Source organism: Mytilus californianus, unplaced genomic scaffold, assembly GCF_021869535.1.
Source record: "Mytilus californianus isolate M0D057914Y unplaced genomic scaffold, xbMytCali1.0.p SCAF_15, whole genome shotgun sequence".
Classification (NCBI taxonomy): Eukaryota; Metazoa; Mollusca; class Bivalvia; order Mytilida; family Mytilidae; genus Mytilus; species Mytilus californianus.
Window position 1 is genome coordinate 23,249,848 of NW_026262637.1, and position 19,814 is coordinate 23,269,661.

General features: G+C 31.2%; 1 protein-coding gene across 5 annotated transcripts in view; it reads left to right on the forward strand.

Annotated features, from left to right (window-relative positions):
* Window positions 1-1,541: 1,541 nt before the first annotated feature.
* LOC127725701 (baculoviral IAP repeat-containing protein 7-A-like) overlaps window positions 1,542-19,814 on the forward strand; it is a 30,429-nt gene continuing 12,156 nt past the window's right edge. Inside the window, exons 1-3 of one of the 5 annotated variants that reach the window (XR_007993107.1) lie at window positions 1,542-1,651; window positions 5,275-5,915; window positions 6,561-10,246. Coding sequence is in view for 1 of the 5 variants with exons in the window: in XM_052232879.1 (XP_052088839.1) it covers window positions 5,309-5,915; window positions 6,561-6,688 (735 nt within the window). In the remaining 4 variants the exon portion in view is untranslated. Of the gene's footprint in view, window positions 1,652-5,274; window positions 5,916-6,560; window positions 10,445-19,814 lie in introns of those variants that run through there. The other 4 variants (XR_007993108.1, XR_007993109.1, XR_007993106.1 and 1 more) reach the window with 4 other exon arrangements.

Sequence of the window (19,814 nt, forward strand, 5' to 3'; positions counted from 1 at the left end):
TGACCCCTTAACAATAATGTATACTAGATTCCACACCTGAAGGATCAATCCGGGGAAATCCCCGCGAATACCAAATGGTTGTCCCCTTACTTTTCGTTATCACAATTTAGTATCTTATACGCTGCCTCTTTTGCAAACCCCTCTGTACAGTTCATTTTCCAACTTGTTTAAGTTATTGACCTGTACACGTGTAACCGGAGAGCATGTTTCTTATTAAAAAATCACATTATCTCCTCCGGGACTCGAACCCGGGATCTCTGTATTACAAGTCAGCTCTAATCGACCGAGAGAAGTACTTCCCTAGCTCAATCGATTACGCTGGCTAAGTATCTACTACTACAGATTCTTTCTTTCTTTATTATTAAGATAACTAATAGTACATTAGTGTTCTCCATTACAATTCACATGATAATATACAAAACAACATTTCAAAGTTTCACATGTAGTCAATATATATAATAATAAAATTGTACCCATAATTTTAAGAATTGTTTCTTATTTCTAATGCATCTCTAATTAATTTGTATAATTACATTCAGTAATATTTTGTGGATTTAAAAGTTTAGAAACTGAAAAATAATTATTATGTGAATCATTCAAATCTAAACCATGAAATTGGAAAAATGTTTGCCTTGTATCTTTATATTTATCACAAGATATAAAAAAATGTTCTTCTGTCTACTTCAGTGCAAAATTTGCAAAAACGTTGTTCTCTTGGAATTTTGGGTTTATTGTATCTACCCGCTGTTCTATACTAGTATTTAAACAATGAGCACTGATACATAGTTGTGTAATTTTACTTTTTATATTTTTGGTAAGATTGGTTTGAAGATAGAAGGGAACAAAATTTGGAACAAAAATATTACTGAAAAACATCAGTTTACTGTCCACAGCTCCAGATTTGATTTTTTGTAGTTGTGAGTCAGATTGTTGATTATAATATCTTATTAGACTATTATTTTAAAAACACTATAATTTGTCAAATTGTTTGTATCAAGTTAAGTACTTTCGAAATATCTTATTTAGGGTAGAAAACCAGCATTTTGAGTTTTCTTGAGATAATTCTTGATCTGCAGTAAATGCACTATATAATATTCTATCTCTATTTATTTTAAGTAGTCTCATATAATAGTTATACATTAAACCAGAGACATATAATACATATGTATTATATGTCTCTGATTAAACATAATGAGAATATCAACATTGGATTCCTGTTACATTCAAGTCTACTAGCTGTATTTGATGACTGTCTTTTGACCCCCAGAATAGATTTCAACATCTTGTGTTGTAATTTATCAATTGGTAGATTGTCAAAATTATTTTAATTTATGTTATAATCGCATAACCATATTTCACTACCATATTTGAAAATAGGAAAAGTCCGACTTGTCACGGGCCGAGTCGACTTATTAATATAATTTATATCATATCCGTAAACTGGGACCCCTGTCTAATCTCTGCTTCGCATCATTAGCCCAAACATTGAGCCAAGGACCCCAGACTAAATATTTCTTATCGTAACACCTCGGTTATTCTCGACAATATTCATTGAGAATTGACGAGAAGTTACGATTGCGAAAAGTCCCAATGCTAAAAATAAAGCCTTGGTAATAACCTCTTTTTCCCTGGGGACTTGCCGAGTAAGCAGGTGCGTAAATTATCACTATTTGACGATGAAGCGTTTGAATGTTTTTCTGTGCTTTTTATATTCTCATGGCCTTCATTTATACTTTAGAGTAAGGATTAGGTTCGGCCTTTAGGTTTCGGTTTTACAGTTTCAGCCTTCAGGGCTAGGGAGTAGGGTTGGGTATGGGAAAGAAATTATTTAAAAAAGTGTTTAAAGCTTAATTTTGTATAGCCCTAAATAGATTGGGTCATCTTAAGTACAGAAGGCCATGTTAGACATTAAATATTAAAAAGTGTTCTTCCATTTTGAGTTTGTTTTTAATGAAAAAGTTACACTTTTTGACCAGATGTCAATCAGTGTATAAAATGATGTCATTGATTCTTACTATGACGTTGTAGCATAAGTATTGTGACATATAATATTGACATAGCAAATGTACAGGAAAGTGCACAAATTGAAGTCTGGAACCATATAGGTAAATTACGTATATAATTATAGTCATACGAGATAACTACATGTAAGGTCAGTAAGGATATGTTAGATATTTTTTTCATTTTGTCTCTGTATTAAAGTTAATAGTGAATTATCCAGCTATAACGGAATATCCTCAAAGAACTTTGTTTTAAATACTAATATTAACATGATTAAACAAAATTTAACTGATAGATTTTTTACAACATGTACAAAACTGTAACAAGATGGTCAGATCATATGTTTTCGTACGTCATATGACTTCGTACAATGCATGCTTTTTCAAAGGAAATTGTGACGTCACAATGCATTCTTAATAGCACAAAAACCCATGAGACGAGGATAGAACTGTCTGAAATAAGAGATTATGTAAAAATCTGTAAATATTCCTTTTTCGTCATATTTATATATACGGAATATTTATACCTTAATTTTCAAAGAGGTCTAAGAAAAAAACTTTACCAATTAAGAATAAGTGCACACTCTTCTTATGATATCCAGTTATCCATCAGATTTTTGATGATTACTAACTGCTGGGCATGCGTAGGATAATCATGATAATTATTAATAAATATTTAAAAGAAAGTGCAAAAAAATAAATACTACATTGTGTAACATGACGTGGTCAAAATGGTGGTTAAAACTATTTACATAACTACTATGTAAGGTTTACTGTTCTATATTGTAGAGAACAGAAGTGTCAAAATATCCTCACTAGCAATAGAAACTGGTAAAATTGAATATACAAAACCAATTAATAACACCCACTAGTGAAAAATTTTGTAAGTTTTGCAGAGGAGTCAGGACATGTTGAACATGGGATACATTTCTTGCTCATATGTCCTCTGTATACCAAAATTAGATCAGGGGAATCAAGGAAATAGATCTATAGAAATGACAAACCCTAATTCTGAAAAAGAAGTAAAATTTATTTCTCTTTTGTATATAAAGGAGGCTCTTGAATTAAAGGCCCTGCATACTGTTTTTCACCAAATATCAATCCTATTAAAGACAAAATTACATGTATATATGATTAAACATGTATTATTATTTATAGAAAAAAATACTAAGAATTGTACTATGATCTACTATGATAGTTCACATATTATATCTGATAAATGTATCAGCTAAAATAAGGAATTATTTGTTATTTATTTACCATATAATATGTAAAGTTTATAGATTTGTTTGTACTGTCAGATTTTGTGTGCAATTGGATCATATGATTCATATCTATTGAGCTCTTTTTAACAAAATATTGAATAGAACTGTTAGTCATAAATCAAGAAAACACTGAAGTTTCATACATGAATACATCATGTACATGATCAGGTAATGATGGATTTTAAACAAAATGGTGGTAAAAACTTATTGCCTCCTGCAGTCAGTACCCTTCTGTTTAAGGCAAAGTCATGAAATGCCAATTATATCCTTGACCAAAGCTCCCTATCCCAAGGGTGACTGGTGTATAGAGATATGGTCACTATTGGTCTTCTTCTGAGTGGCAGTAACACCCTTGCCAAAGTAGCCTACTAGGGTGTCTGTTTGGCTCTGCAGGATGTATAAATTTGCAGTCATGTACTGCCAGCTTCAGGATGTAAATTTTAATGCTTACATGTAGTGTAGAGAGAATGCCACACACTCTGCATTATTAGAACCCTTGCAACAACTCTTTGAAATATTTGAAACTGGACATAAAGCAAACAACAATCAATCAATATCAATACTTCTTAAAGTTTCATTAGTATTTTCCAGATACTGTAGTAAGATCTATCGCCAGTATAACATGTTACATATTGAGGAATCCTGTACTAAGGCTCATTGTTCAGTAATTCAATAGCATAAATGTTTAAGTTTTAGATTGTTGTCTATCGCGATTATGTGTCCACTACATAAGGCAGCAGGATTTTGTTAAATATATAAAATCCACTCTGAATAGAGTAGATCTGTGTGGTTACTTACCACTTTCAACCTTGTAAAGACATAACCACAAAAAAAAAGGCAGCGCTATAAGACAATGTAAGAAAACTATTTTAAAATTGAACATTTTAGGTTTTATTTACACCATATTTCAATCACATCTCAATTAAATCTTCCATAAAGAATGTATACATATATACAGTGTATCATATAAAACATGATTTACTTCAAATTTTGCAGTATTTTATTTTTTAATAGTTTCATAAAACATTTTTTTGTGAATTGGTACACTGTAATTTACTTATATTTATTATCAACCACTTATGAATAGACCATTGGAAATAAAGAAAGTCAGTTCAATGATATGGATTGATAGATTGATTGATTGTTGGAGCTTAACTTTCGGCACTCTTGGCTATATCTTTGCAACCAGCAAAGGAAGCAGGAGGACCTAGCTAGAACGAGGACCTTCAGCTGGAAAACTGGCAATCCTGGTCAATTAAGATTCGAGTCCAGCATTTTAGTTTGTGTTATATGCTTGGTCTGCACCAAATTGTAATACTCTTAGCATCAAGCTTACTTGGAAGTTCTTCAGTAACCAAGAGCTCATACACATACTAAAAGATGAAGTCAAGATGTCCTATATCAGTGTAAGCAGTATCCTATTTGTTGATATCCTTTACATTTATTTCTCTAATTCTTCGTCAATTTATCCCTTTCTGCACCCATTGTGTAAAAAAAAATTTAATCAACGTGTGGTTCGTTTGATCTCAGTTCTTCATTGGTTAAAATCCCATTATGACGTCGAATTTTCTTGCTTTCCTCTGAATTTCCTATTGTGACGGCATGAAAAAAGGCGACCATGCCTGATGACGTCACATAGAAAGAACACATCTTTTTGCAGATCATTCGAAAAGAAGGAATAAATTTGCTTGCGTGTTGTTTGAAAATCATTAGAGAAACAGATTCCACCACCAAATCTCGTGTAATACGATATTTATCCACTCTCGACAGTTAAATTTTAAATATTTAAAACGCTCGGCAAGCCTCACGTTTTAAATTTGGAAAATTTAACTGTCTCGAGTGGATAAATATCGTATCACACTCGATGCAGTGGTAGAATCTATATATATATGTCTTTGAATGAACTTAATCTATGCTTATTTAAAAAAAAATATTTGGAAAAAACATTTAACAGATGAATGGTATTAACACGATTAAATACTGAGATCTTTTCTTTTTACATGTTTTAGTTAGTTGTAAAGATTGGATTCTTACCCATCCAGAATGGTGTCAATGATGAACAGACTGAATATACATGACCACCGTGGTGGATATGACGAGGTACCCCAGCATCCATTAGACAGATTAGAACCTCTGAGAAAAAAAATCATCAGAAAAAACACTTTCGATCGCTGGCCTAAAGATGCTATAATCAGTCGTAATAATTTGATTGACGATGGATTTTATTATATGGGAACAGATGATAAAGTTCAGTGTGCATATTGCGGGGGAGTCCTCAGTGGGTGGCAGAAAGGTGATAATGTTCATGAAGAACATAAAAGACATTTTGGGAAGTGTCCAAAGATGAGGGTTGATACTGTGAGTGATGATGAAAATGACCTTGAGACTGATGGTGTGGCAGATTATAGTGAGTATGCAGACCAACAAGATCAAGCACAACAAGGTTCACCCGTACATCAACCTAAACAACATAATTTTGGATTTCAGAATGAACAAAAAGATGATTTTGTGGAAAAATCTATACCTGTCGCAAAGGTTCATAATCCAAAATTTTCCTTGTACATTGACAGATTGGAAAGTTATGAAAATTGGCCAAGTGATCATCATTTAAAACCTGAGGAATTAGCATCTGCAGGGCTACACTACAAAGGTTTGTTTGCTTTATAGATAAAAAGATTATCATAACCTTCCCTGGTTAAATTACATGAATCATCCTGTCTGTTAGAAGCTGTTTTGGCTTTCTCGATGCAAAACATGATGTTTCCTTATCTCAACTGTTTAAGCTACTTGGTTGGAATAATTTTTAGAGTATACCGGTAATTGAATATCATAGAGATGTACTTATGCATAAATGTATTAACAACTATGCTCAAGATAATTTACGTGTTATTATTAAATCATGACGTTAAAATTAGTATTCTCTCAGATCATAAACTGATAGAAATATTTTTGTACCACAACCAAAATCTTACATTATGAAGAAATTATTCCATTATTCAGATGTACACTGTAATGTTATGGAATCATCTACACCCAACTTTAACTTTCAACTTTGGATTAATTCAAGAAGAAATAACATATCTATTTGTTTATGAATTGAAATGCAAAGCTATACATTTCATCGAAGTTTATTAAATATTTCCATGATTTAAAAAAATATTTGTTCAAAAATTAGCATTTTTGTTTGTATTTGTAAAAATGGTTCATAGATTCAGTAATCAGTATGTACATGTACTTCATCTTGAAATTAAGATTAATACAAAATTTAATGTTCTTTATATGTTTTTACATGTAGGTTCAGGGGATAAGTGCCAATGTTTCATGTGCGGAGGCATACTAGAAGAATGGGAAAAGGAAGATATACCAAAAGAAGAGCACAAGAGATGGTTTCCAAAGTGTCATAACAGCATGGACAATGAGTGAAGAAATCTGTTACAACTAATTATAAGTCCCATTTATTTACACATACCTGCCAACATTTCAAAATGCCCATGGGGGTTTAGCGTGCAAGATGGCTCTCATTGTCCCACAAAACCTTTAAAGGGGCCTTCAAATTTATTTTAATGATGTTTATTTGCTTCTTCACAATCTTATACCCATGGTAAAATTGATTGTTTTGTTTAAAATTGTGGACAAAATTGCTTTTTTAAAATTTCCAATTGGGAGCCTCCATGGGGGAAATCCCCACAAATAGTGACAGTTGGCAGGTATGTTTTCCATTTATAATATTACTGTTTGATTCATTATTATTCATGGGATAACAATTTTCATGGATTTCGCAGGTATATGAAAACCACTAATTTTAATGTTCAATGAAGTATAAATTTTCTATAGTCATATATGCAGACTTTGGCAAATTCATGAATTCAAATATTCATGAAAAATACATTTTATTTGCTCAATCCAAGAAAATTGTTACCCATGAAACATATGAATCCACAGTAGTACAATTGTATAACATTTAAATCAGAAGTGATTGTGATAATGTTGTTAAATTACTGAAGGTTGAACAGTATTTTGAACTGTGTACTGTAAATTAAAAAGAAAAGGAGTATACCCCCTCAAAACCAGGGAGATTCAATGTCACCAAATAAAACCCTATTTTCTACATTACTGTAAATATTTTTAACTAGACACTGCACCTTCCCTTGTATACCACTTAGCCCATAATTTGACAAAGAGCCTGTCATACCACACTATTGAATGCCTTCGATAAATCCAAAAAGGCTCAGTAGAGGGATGCTTTAGAAGAACAGTACAAAGCACACAAACCTCACAAAGCTTAACATTTATCTTAGATGCATCGATCCATAGGTAAGGTGCCATGTTTTCTCTAAGTACAAATGTACTTTATGATGTTCTAGGAAGTTTACGATATGTATTTCCAAAGTTCTTGAAATAAGTTTGTAAACATTTGACGACAAAGTGATACCTTTCTTAAGTATCAAGATCGTAAACAGAAACAGGTTTTATGTAGAAGTTGTATAATTCCCCTCTGCCATTCAGCTGGTATCAGTTCAGAATCAAATATAAAGGTAAACAGATCACATAAAGATTATACCGTTGTATCACCACCATATTTTAGGAAGTCGTTTGTAATATCATCAAAGCATTTTATAATTTAATCCAACATAATGCATTTGAAACGGAGGAAAAGTCACTGCTAGCAATTGATCTTAATATAATAAACTATTGTACAATATGTCAAGCTTTATATTGTCCCAAGAGACTTGTGAATAAATTAAACATAAACAATTAAAGATATGTCATCAATTCCTTAAATTAGAAAGAACTTAAATATATGACATAAGACAACCACTAAAAAGATTCCTGACATCGGACAAGCACATATTTTTCTTTGAGTGTCAGTTCATTAGTTGTATTTGATGGTTGTTATGTGTTCTAATATGGTTTGGACTATATTTACACTTGTGTCATAGTGGTTAAGTACATTTAATGTGCCTACATGTATCCAGCCACTTTTTGTTATCTTAACTGTTGAATCAGCATTTTATTCTGTGTTTAAACTTATACTTCTGATGAAACGCTGAGGCGTTGGATATGAATGTGTAATACATTTTAAATTTTAATAGTTAATTCATATTATATGAACATGATAAACCTAGACTTAAATTACTTTGAAATCTGCATAGATTTTGTTCTTTATTTTAACATGGTATTGCTTTTTTTCCACAGTATAATATATTAACCCCAATTTTATATAAGGTAGGTCAATTTATCTTCATTTAGTGCCTGCATTTCTTTAATGAAATCATTATAATTTCCATCTTCGCTAGCCAAGGGTTGGAGAGGAGGGGACTGGATCGTAACCCTTGGCTAGCAAAGATGAGTCATTTCCAACTAATCTTTTCATGCTTTTTATGTTACATTTTTACAATCACATGCATGTGATATGTCATGTGTTTGCTGATAATTAACATGATTAAAGTGATAATTTTTTATGTTAACAATTTTGTCAGATTTTTGCCTAATTTGGAAAAGGTTTTGCTTCATTATCATATGACATTTGCAACATTAAAGTAAAGACAACACAATTTTATTTGGATGTATATCTACTCATTATGGATATTTCTAAAAGAAGTTGTTGTTGGTGTAACGTTAATGCAAATGTTTTTTGGTACTTCTTAAACGTTCATAACAGTTTAAAGCAAGAGTTAAGGAAAAATGAATGTTTGATCTGTTTAAGTCTTAGTATTTTAGATTTATACTAATTGTTTTTAGATGAAATATGATATAGGTCAAAATTCAGGACCAAAATCATGACCTCTTGAACATACACCTTTCAAACAAGTCTAGCATTGGGTTTTCTTGGTTATTTTACAGGTTTATGGACAGATGTTGCCATAAGGTGTCAAATAAAGCAAAAATTCATTTGAAATCTAATTTGACAAATAATTTGGAATCGTTTAATCTGACAGGGAGATATCAATAATTAATCTAGAAACCTATGTGCTAATTATGTTTCAGATATATAATAGGAATAGCTCAGCATTGGTAAATATTAAACTTCCTGTATGTTCTCATGGTCTGTGATTGTGTTATTGAGAAGAGAGAAAAATATTGAAAGTTATATTTACAAACATAACAAATTAAAGGAAGGTCATACATGTATAAATCCTACCTTCTAGAGATCAAAGAATTCAATTGGTTGTTTGATGTCACATGCTGACCATGTATATTTAAAATACAGAGTATACAAGATTTAATGTTATAAGATCTGTAAAATTTTCAAAGTTAGTAATAGATAAATAGATACTCCTGTCTTTTCATAGTATCAGACTGTCAGAAGAATATAAATATTACACAGTTCATCAGTAACCTAATATGGGATATACATGGTCAGAACATTTTATATGGAGATTCAAGCTACGCACTTACCAAAAATAAACTTAAAAGACTGTGTATATACCATATTAGGTCACTGGTAGAGTGTGTAATATATTGGTTATAAGACATTGTGCAAAACTAGTTAGCTTCAAGCAAAAAATATAGATTACATGCCCCAGGGGAAATCTTTAAATTATTTCAGATCTTAATGTACAGTAACAATTCTTTCTCAAACTACAATTTTAAAGATAAAGAAATATTTGGTACCCTCATTTATATTAATTTTCAGTGTAATTAAAGATAAAAATTGCTGAGTTTCAGTCAATATACATGTAGTGGTAGATGCAAAAGGTTAGAAAGAATATTTTTGAAAGGTACAACCACAAAATTAAAAAGAAAAAACAGCAAATATAAATAACACAAATTAAGAAAAGCTAAAATGCAGAAATCGGCAGCCCCATACTTCCACCTATTTAAAGGTCTTTTTTGTTGAAAAAGGTAAAGATCCAGATGGCGTAAGGATGACTGGGTAAGAAGAGTTATGCAAATGTTTGGCCCTTTTGACCATTTCTATCTTTTGTGTTTTATCACAACACAACATGTATTTTGTCAGAAAATTTAGATACAAAAAAGGTTACTATGTTCATTTGTTACCTTTTATAGATTTTCCCTGGGTATTTTAACCCCAAAAACTTCATAATGTGAAACATTTTATTTTAATATTTGATGTTTAATCTAGTGATAACCTGAAAGGTGTGTTTTTACTGAATCTGTTTTATATTTCTTTCTGTTATTTTTAATTTTTTGTTTTGATTAAATATATTTCATGTATTTCATTAATGTTAATTTTGCCTATTATTGCCATTACTTGACAAAAAGAGATGACAAAGGTTGCATCTTCATTATAAAAATTAATAGATGTGGTATGATTGCCAATGATACAAGAACTAAGCAGAGTTCAAATGAAGGGGATATAAGTTATAAAAGGATATCGTAGGGCTTTCAACAATGAGAAAAACCCATACCATATAGTGGGCTATTAAAGGCCCTGACATGAAAAATGTGAAACAAGAAAATTTAGATAAAAACTAACGGCCTAATCTATAACAATTTTATTTGCGAAAAACGTATATGACAGACATGAACCAACGACAACCACTGAACTACAGGCTTCTGGCATGTTTGAGAGGGCTCATATTCAATTCAGGATGTCTTCAATAGTTGGATTGCTAATTCCCTGATTTGAATCTGTATCTCATTATTTTTTCCGGAATAGTAAAATGACTACTAGTATTAAGTGATCCACATGGACAACTGTTTATCAAATTCACTGTCTGTTTAGAAGTTCAAAGAAAAAAAAAGAAGAGAAAATCCCAGTTTTAATTGTAAAACAGCAGAAAATGCAAGATTCTACCAGTTTTGTATTTTGTATATAAAGCTACTTTGCTGTTCTCATATTCAAAGCTTTTCAGAAAAATTTATTTGCCATTACTTAAATTGCAGAACTTATGACATATCAATAATCACTGACTGTATATGTATTCAAACTTTTTTTGAGTTTAAATTGCAAATATTTGACATAATTGTGGTTCTTTGATCTTATTCCTTTAACATGTTTAATGTAAATTGTCTGACCTGTGAAAAATTCAATAAAATATCTGTTACACCCCCATAATGTTATCAATAATGTCGTGCATTTGAGACGACCTTTTAATCAGAGGTATGTGTTGGAAGATTGCCATGCACAGTATATTTGGAATTATTTTATTACTAGTATGGTTAACATTACTTTAGTACCTTTTTGAATAAATATTTCTACTAGTCCCTATTGGAATGATTTCCAAGTAGCCATATTTTTCTCGTCTGCAAAAGAGGCGGAAGATACCAAAGGAATATATATATTCAAACACATAAATGGAAGACATACTGACAACATTATGAAAAAACCAACAAAAAGACAAACAACAGCCACCAAAACACAACCTAGAAATCTAAAGATTGAGCAACACAAAACCCCACCAAAATCCTGAGTGATCTATGGTGCACCGGCTGGGTAAGCAGATCCTGCTCCACATGTGACACCCGTCTTGTTACCCATGTAAAAATGTATAACAAAACTACCGAACTCCAAGGTAAATTTAAAAAAGGGAAATCCACAAAAACTGACAAAATCAAACGTTATCAAACAAAGTAATGTAATTTAAAAAAAAAATCGTTGATGTAGACTATCAAATCCACTATCTTTAGACGTTCAAAGAAATAGAAGAGGAATTCCAGTCTTTGTTGTAAAGTAGCAGATAATGCACGATCCTACCAGTTTTGTGCTATTGCTCTAGTTACTTGAAAATTATCCTTGTATTTGGTTTATAAAACTACTTTACTGTTCTAATATTTAACGATTTTCAGAAAATTTTATTTACCATTACTTAAATTGCAGATCTCTTGGATATATCAGTAACTGTATATGTTTTCAAACTTTCTTTAAGTTTAAATTACAAATATTTAGAAATATTGTGGTTCTTTTGTCTTAGTCCTTTAATGTAATTGATCTGACCTGTGAATAATTCAACAAATATTTGTTACACCCTCATAATGTTATCTACAGTGTGTTGAGACGATCTTTAAATCAGAGGTATGTGTTGGAAGATTGCCTTTCAAAGTACATTTCGAAAAAAAATCTTTTGCTAGTAAGGTTAACATTACTTTAGTACCTTTTTGAATATATGTTTTTGCTAGTCCCTTTTGAAATGATTTCAAAGTAGCCATGTTTTGTCTCGTCTGGAAAAGAGAGGTGAAAGATACCAAAGGGATATTCAAACTCATAAATAAAAGGAAAACTGACTAGTACATTTGGAAAAAAAACGACAAACAAAAGTCAACAAAACACAACATAAAAAACTGAAGACCGAACAACACAAATATAAAACAAAGAAGATGTGGTATGATTGCCAATGAGACAACTCTTCACAAGAGACCAAATGACACAGAAATTAACAGCAACAAGTCACAGTACGGCCTTCAACAATGAGCAAAGCCCATACCACTATAAAAGCTATAAAAGGCCCCAAAATCACAAATGTAAAAAAAAATTCAAACGAGAAAACTAACGGCCTAATTAATGTACAAAAAATGAACAAAAAACAAATATGTAACACAGCAAAAAACGACAACCACTGAATAACAGGCTTCTGACTTGGGACAGGCACATACTTACAGAATGTGGCGGGGTTAAACATGTAAGCGGGATCCCAACCCTCCCTTAACCTGGGACAGTGGTGTAACAGCACAACATAAGAATGAATTTTAAAAATAAGTTGTAAATGGTTTAACTCATCAGATGGATACAAATAGAAATACATATAACAAAAACATAGAGTGAATGTGGCTGGGTACTGTTACCTCCCAACAACAAAAAGACACTAAGTACAAATCTGAGAGTACTCGCAGTTACTGACAGCTAGTTCAAAGACAATAACAACTAATAAAAAATCATGCTACTCTGAAATTGTTGGGAAACACCTTTTTTCTATAAATACTACTGTTCACTACCTGGCCAATTGAAACCTTGTACGGTCTAATTGAGACTAGATTAGGAATTTAGATATTTCAACCTATAGAAAATGCTTTTGGAATTTTGTAACCTTTTGTACGATAAAAGATAAAAAAAACCAAATATATCTATATGTAAATTGAGTTGATTTTCGATGCTTTGTATTTTCTCAGGAGAGGTAAATATATAGAAACTTGAAATGGCCTTTATTTTTTAGGGTTAGGTTAGAGGATATACATAGCATCGAAAATCAACTCAATTTACATATAGATATATTTGGTTTTTTTTTATCTTTTTTATCGTTATAAATGTGGACTTAATATAATATTTAAGTTATTAATTCAACAAATAATAAGATTAAGAGACCAAATACCTACATCGAACAGAAAAGGAGAGTGAGTCTATAACACCACAACTCCGCAAACCACCACTGCCACTGGACACCTCAAATACATTTTATAGCGCCGATGTTCGCTTTGGATATATTGAACTGATCGACAAAATGTGTTAATATCTCTTTTGTTTTAAAATATTTTTTATGAAATTACGAAATCAGCGAGATTAATATATATTTTATATGAAAATATAAACTTTATAGTACAAATAAATGTTTTTCTACAAAAAAAGTTGACCGGACGGATTTCACAGTCGCCGATGTATATTGAGCTGATCGACAAAAAGTGTTAATATCTCTTTTGTTTTACAATATTTTTTCATGAAATTACGAAATCAGCGAGATTAATAAATTTATTATATGAAAATATAAACTTTATAGTAAAAATATTTTTTTCTACAAAAAAAGTTGACCGGACGGATTTCACAGTCGCCGATGTACGCTTTAAATATATTGAACTGATCTACAAAATATGTTCATATGTCTTCTGTTTTACGATATTTTTTTCATGAAATTAAGAAATCTGCGAGATTAGTAAATATTAAACTTTATAGTAAAAAAAAATGCTTTTATACAAAAAAAGTTGACCGGACGGATTTTATAGGCGAAAATTATGCCACGAATAATATTGACCTGATCGACAGAAATTGTAAATATTTCTAATATCTAACAATATGTTTACCGTGAAATTAATAAATCTTTAAGATAAATAATTGTATTTTATAAAAATATAAAATCAATTGTAAAAATATTATTTTTTTCAACGAAAAATGTTGACTTGATGGTGATCATCGGCTCACATTTCAATCTTGAATTTATATTATTATAAAAATTGGGATATGTATATTTATTCAAATGATAAAAACTGCGGCAACAAATTATTAGCCGACCCCTTCAATCTGCCAGAATTATTCTGCCCCCTGCACACCATCGGGGAGGTTGAAATAGGAATTTGGAGCAGGATATATCTTTTATTTCAAAACATAATTACAAAGAAACCTAGTGTGGTTCATATAGGGAACAAACTTTTTTCTTATTTTTACTTTGTTCTCCTAATTGCATCAATCAATTTTAAAATACAAAATTCTTTATTGATTTGATTCTAATTGCCACCTGATTATATAAGGTAATTCTCTTAAATGTATTTGATGTCTCAGGTGTGAAAACTTAAATGACATGTTAATTGGCTTGATTGGTGATCACGACAAGTGTCAAAATTATATAATCTAAGTGTCGGTTAGTGTATGGAAAGGTATATACTATGAAATTTAGAGCGAGGGGCTTGCCCCGAGCTCTTAATTTCATAGTATATACCTTTCCATACACTATCCAATTTAGCACATATTTACAACTTGAGTAATCCTGTAATTAGTCTATTGATATATTTTGGCTGACTAGGTGTAGCTCATGTACGTAGTTTTGTCAATCTACTCACTAGTATCATTGTAAAATATTGAATCCAGAATGAAAAGATGGTAGCTGCTGGTGTAAGTATGTTTATTGACATAAAGCAGTGTTTTACTATTCATGTACTTCTTCACATGGTAAGATGACAAAATAAATTGACCAAAAGCAGGCAATAATTAAATTGCAGTGGAAGCTTTACATTCTTGTAAACATTTTTTCAATTTCACCTAAAAACTAAAACTATAATAAATTTTACACATATAGATAGTTTGCACTGGCGGATCCAAAAAGGGGGAGGGGGAGTTCAGGAGGGGGATGGAAAACGCCCTTTTTGTGATGATCAATGCTTTTGAATGAGGACATACAGTTGGACCCCCCCCCCCCTTTATCTTGGGTTGGAACCCCTTTTAAAAATGACTGGATCTGCCCTGGTATGTACCCATAGGTAGTCTAGTGGATAGTTTACATGCATGAAATATTTGTCACTGGACATTAAGCAACCAATTATCAATCAATTCATGACGAAATATATCAAATTGCTGTAATTTTCCTTCACAGGGTTTCATGGTTCACTCTTTTTTGTGTACAAAGTAATTGCATGGAAGATAAATGATTACAATTTTCAGGTGGCGTTGTACTCTAATCAAGGTATAAAAAAAACCATATGTGTTACTCTTTATTTAAATTAAAGAAACTTTTAATCGTCAAAAACATTTTTAGATCCAAAGATTAAATAGTAGGATGTTTAAAAATCAATTTGAAAACTAATTACAAACTATTTAGTTTAATTTGGAACACAGCATTTATTTCAAAATCGCCAGTAGCAATTCTTGTTTTAATATCTTGATTACGATACAATGAAATCTTACCCTTGTGGTCATTCATGCGTAGTTACTTAGTACATGGAAAAAGTATGTACTATGAAAATTAGAAGGCAAATATAAGCAATTTGATTGGACGAGAAGTTGTAAGTATGTGCTAATTAAATTTTTGGTATTTTTAATGTGTCGGTGAACTCGCTCAGGTCAACATTTTGGGCTTAAAAATATAATTTTTTACGGATTAGTTTGTATTTTCATATAAAATATAAGTTTATCTGAAAGGTTTCTCAATTTAAGGAAAATATATTGAAAAATAAAGATGTTATTAACACTTTCAGTCGATTTTTTTTTTAGGTTTATATTTTCAAATGATATATGTAGGTATTCTCTTTATATACAGTGCTGGTACTCCCCCCACCATTCGACATCTAACCACATTTTCATGTTTAGAATGAGTGCTCTCTTTATGTACAGTTCTGTTACTACCCCCACCATTCGACATTTGTTGTGCACATATTTTCAATATAGAAAAGTAACTAGTGTTCATTTGCCTCGATCTGTATGTCCTGCACAACCAAATCAGAGATCTATATTTTAAAAATATAGATTGAGTCCTCATCAGTATGACTGGCCAATAGCTGTTTCAATAAATTCTAAGTGTTTAGAGCGTGCAGTTTTAAGTTTATTGCATTTTAGTACGAAGTGGCATCTTTTCTCTTCGTGTCTTTTGGAAAGCATGCACATTTCTGATATTGCATTTTAGTATGAAGTGGCATCTTTTCTCTTCGTGTCTTTAGCAAAGCACACAAATTTCAGATATTGCATTTTGGTTGAATCTTTGTCTGTGTGATTGAGGAGTATAAGTACTTGTGAATAAACGACCATAGTTGTAATTATTTAGGTGTAACCTTTTCAGCTTCAGGTACATATTCCTATGCTAAACAAAAACTCTATAACAAGGGCTTAAAGCAAACTTTAAATTATGCAAAGCTTTTACATCCTCTAAACCAAAAGTCTCATCCCTAAATAAAACTTATGTATTTATTCCCTCATACAGTAAAACCAGTATATTATACGGTTCAGAAATTTGGGGAAGTTTTCCGGTTAATAAATTAAAAAATGAACCAATAAAAGTTGTCAAAAGAAATAGACAAACTAGTCACGGAGAAGATACACATGTAAGATCTGTAAATTTGCTTTGAGTGTAAAATCAAATACTTCTTATATTGGATTTCGGGGTGAACTTGGGAGGCAACCAATGCTTTATTTTGTTATTCTACAGTTAGTTAAATATTGGATAAGACCACAGGTAATACATCTTAAAAATAATGTCAAAACAGTAGTGTATCACCAGCAGGACATCATACACCATGTTTCTAGATAATAAAGAATCATGGATTGGACTTGTTCATAAAAATTTTAAATCTTGAAAATTTCTTTAAAAACTTTAATAATTACAAAAACATTTCTCTTATAAATAAATTTAGCATAGACTAAAAATAAAATCTAAAGAGATATGGTCAAATCAAATCAATAATGATAATATAACAATTTTTCAAGTTAATGCCGAACAGGGCAACAAACTGAGAACATACAGAAAATTAAAAACTTTCTTCAAACTTGAACCTTATCACAATCTTAGCACTCAGGAACAAGGGAGTACACTATCAAAGTTGAGGTTAAGTTCCCATATGCATTGAAAAAGGTAGATACATTAATTTAAATGTTGAAGATCGATATGTAATCTTTGTGATCAGGCTGTTGAAGATGATGTTCATTTCCTTATGAACTGTACCTTTTTTCAACAGAACAGAGAACCATATAGTTTATTGAAATAATGCACTGTTATACCCCAATGTGGTTGATGGCATACTTGAAAATTAACAAAATAACACATTACATAATATATCATAAAAATAATAAAAATAATAAAATACAAGACATGAATTTATATATGTACATCCACTCTCCTCAGTGACCATGACTTTTTAATAGATCAGTGGAGCAGCATATACGACCATATACCGTATAACTGAAGGACATGAAAAACATAAAACCAATTTATTCAAGTTATCCATATCATCATATATAAACTCCATTAATAAGAGCTGTGATGATTTCAACATACTCAGTTCAGAAAATAAATTCAGTATATGGATCATGAGTAATGAGGATAAACCGATTGTCTATAGTATTATTTAAAATGGTAGCTTCATTGTTTGAGAACCGTTCGCATTTAAGCAAGTTAAACTATGATCCAACAATGCTTGAAAAAAAATATACAGCTGGAGATCCTCAGATCAATAAAATTTTATTTTCTTATTTCCTTAATTTTTTTTTTGGAAGGAGGGGGGGGGGGGGGGGGGTGTCAATAGAACTTTGTACATTGTAATTATATAACTTCGGCTTCTTGTGCTTGTGTATCTATATCTACAGTGAAGTCCTATCGACACACAATTTGTGCCTTATACATCCCTTGGGTCACTTTTTCTGTTCTTCTTATCAGCTTCCTGTTATTAGGAATAGATACCCCTTAACGGGTAAAATTTAATTGTTAAATTCATAAATGGGTAACGTAAAAATATATTACATGTAGGTAAAATCCAGTGGTGGTGCACTATACATTAAGAGTGAATATACAATGATATACACATAAAAAGGATAAAAAAGACCTTCAGAAGGTCAAATAACCCATATATTTAGTCATTCATTTTACCTGTAAATAAAATTTTATACATAAATGGTTATGGAACAGCTGTAATATTTGTATACACAATCTATTAATTAAAGTTCATAAATAGCCTGAATTTTCCTTTCCAATGTCTATGTTCCGGACCATATGAGTATTTAGACCGTACGCGTATGGTCATGACCATATGGGTATACTTATATAGTCCGACCATAAACGTATGGTCGGACCATATGTGTATGTACCGGACCATATGAGTATATGTGTATATACTAGTTTGGTTATTAACGGGCCGGACCATATGAGTATTTAGACCATGCATAAAGGTATTTTTCGAATAAATTCAAACTTCCTCAACAGACACAGCTCGTTCTCTGAACCAAAATCGGCACAAGATAACTGAAATCCTTTACATTTGTTACATATTGTCTGAATCTTGGTAAATTTGATGTCTTGCCTTTGCTATCTAGAGTCAATTCTAAGCACCTTTATCCTATAGACAGTTTCGTCCGTACGTGTAATCACTGGTGTTTCGGGCATGGACATCTTATTTTTTCTTTCTCCCCGGCGTTTAGATTAGATTTTCTTTAATTTCTTCTAATTTCCACTTAACTGATGTGTTCATATTATTCTTATTCATTCGATCTTACAGTGGTTTCTACATAAGAATAGAGGGGCAGCACGTATAAACTACTGTAATTGTAAATCGTATAAAGAGGAGTATGAACAAATTTAATAACTAAAAATAATTTGAAATGTTTAAGACATTTTAATTTACAAAAAACAAATATAAACACCAGAATGAAGAAAAAAAGAGGGTTCAATGCTCCAATTGCTATTGTGTAAATCAGTTGACTTCTTGCTTCACAGTTCATTTAGTTATTTTTTGAGTCGACGTATTGTGTTTCGTAAAGACAACTTAATTAATAATGACCATGCAAAAATTCTTCTATAGTAACTATAATTTTAACTTGGATATGTTCCTGGTAAAATTCATGTTATTTCATTAATCACGTTACAATGATTATCAAATTAAAATCTTAAGTCAAAATTTCATTTTTAGAAACTCTTAATTTATGACATTCTGTTCAACGTTCATCGTATTAATTACCCGGACCATATGAGTATATACGCAAATGGGCATGGCCATACGCTTGATTCAAGTAATTAGTGTCACGTGTCACACATTTAGCTCTTTTAGTAGAAATAATCTATGATAATGTAATTTAAAAAAGCAGATGTGTCTTGTGAGAGTTTCTAGTTCAAGAATAGACTCTTTTTCAATCCTAGTTGTTCACTATTGCAACTAAAGATTATTAAAAATATACATTTTGCTTGTC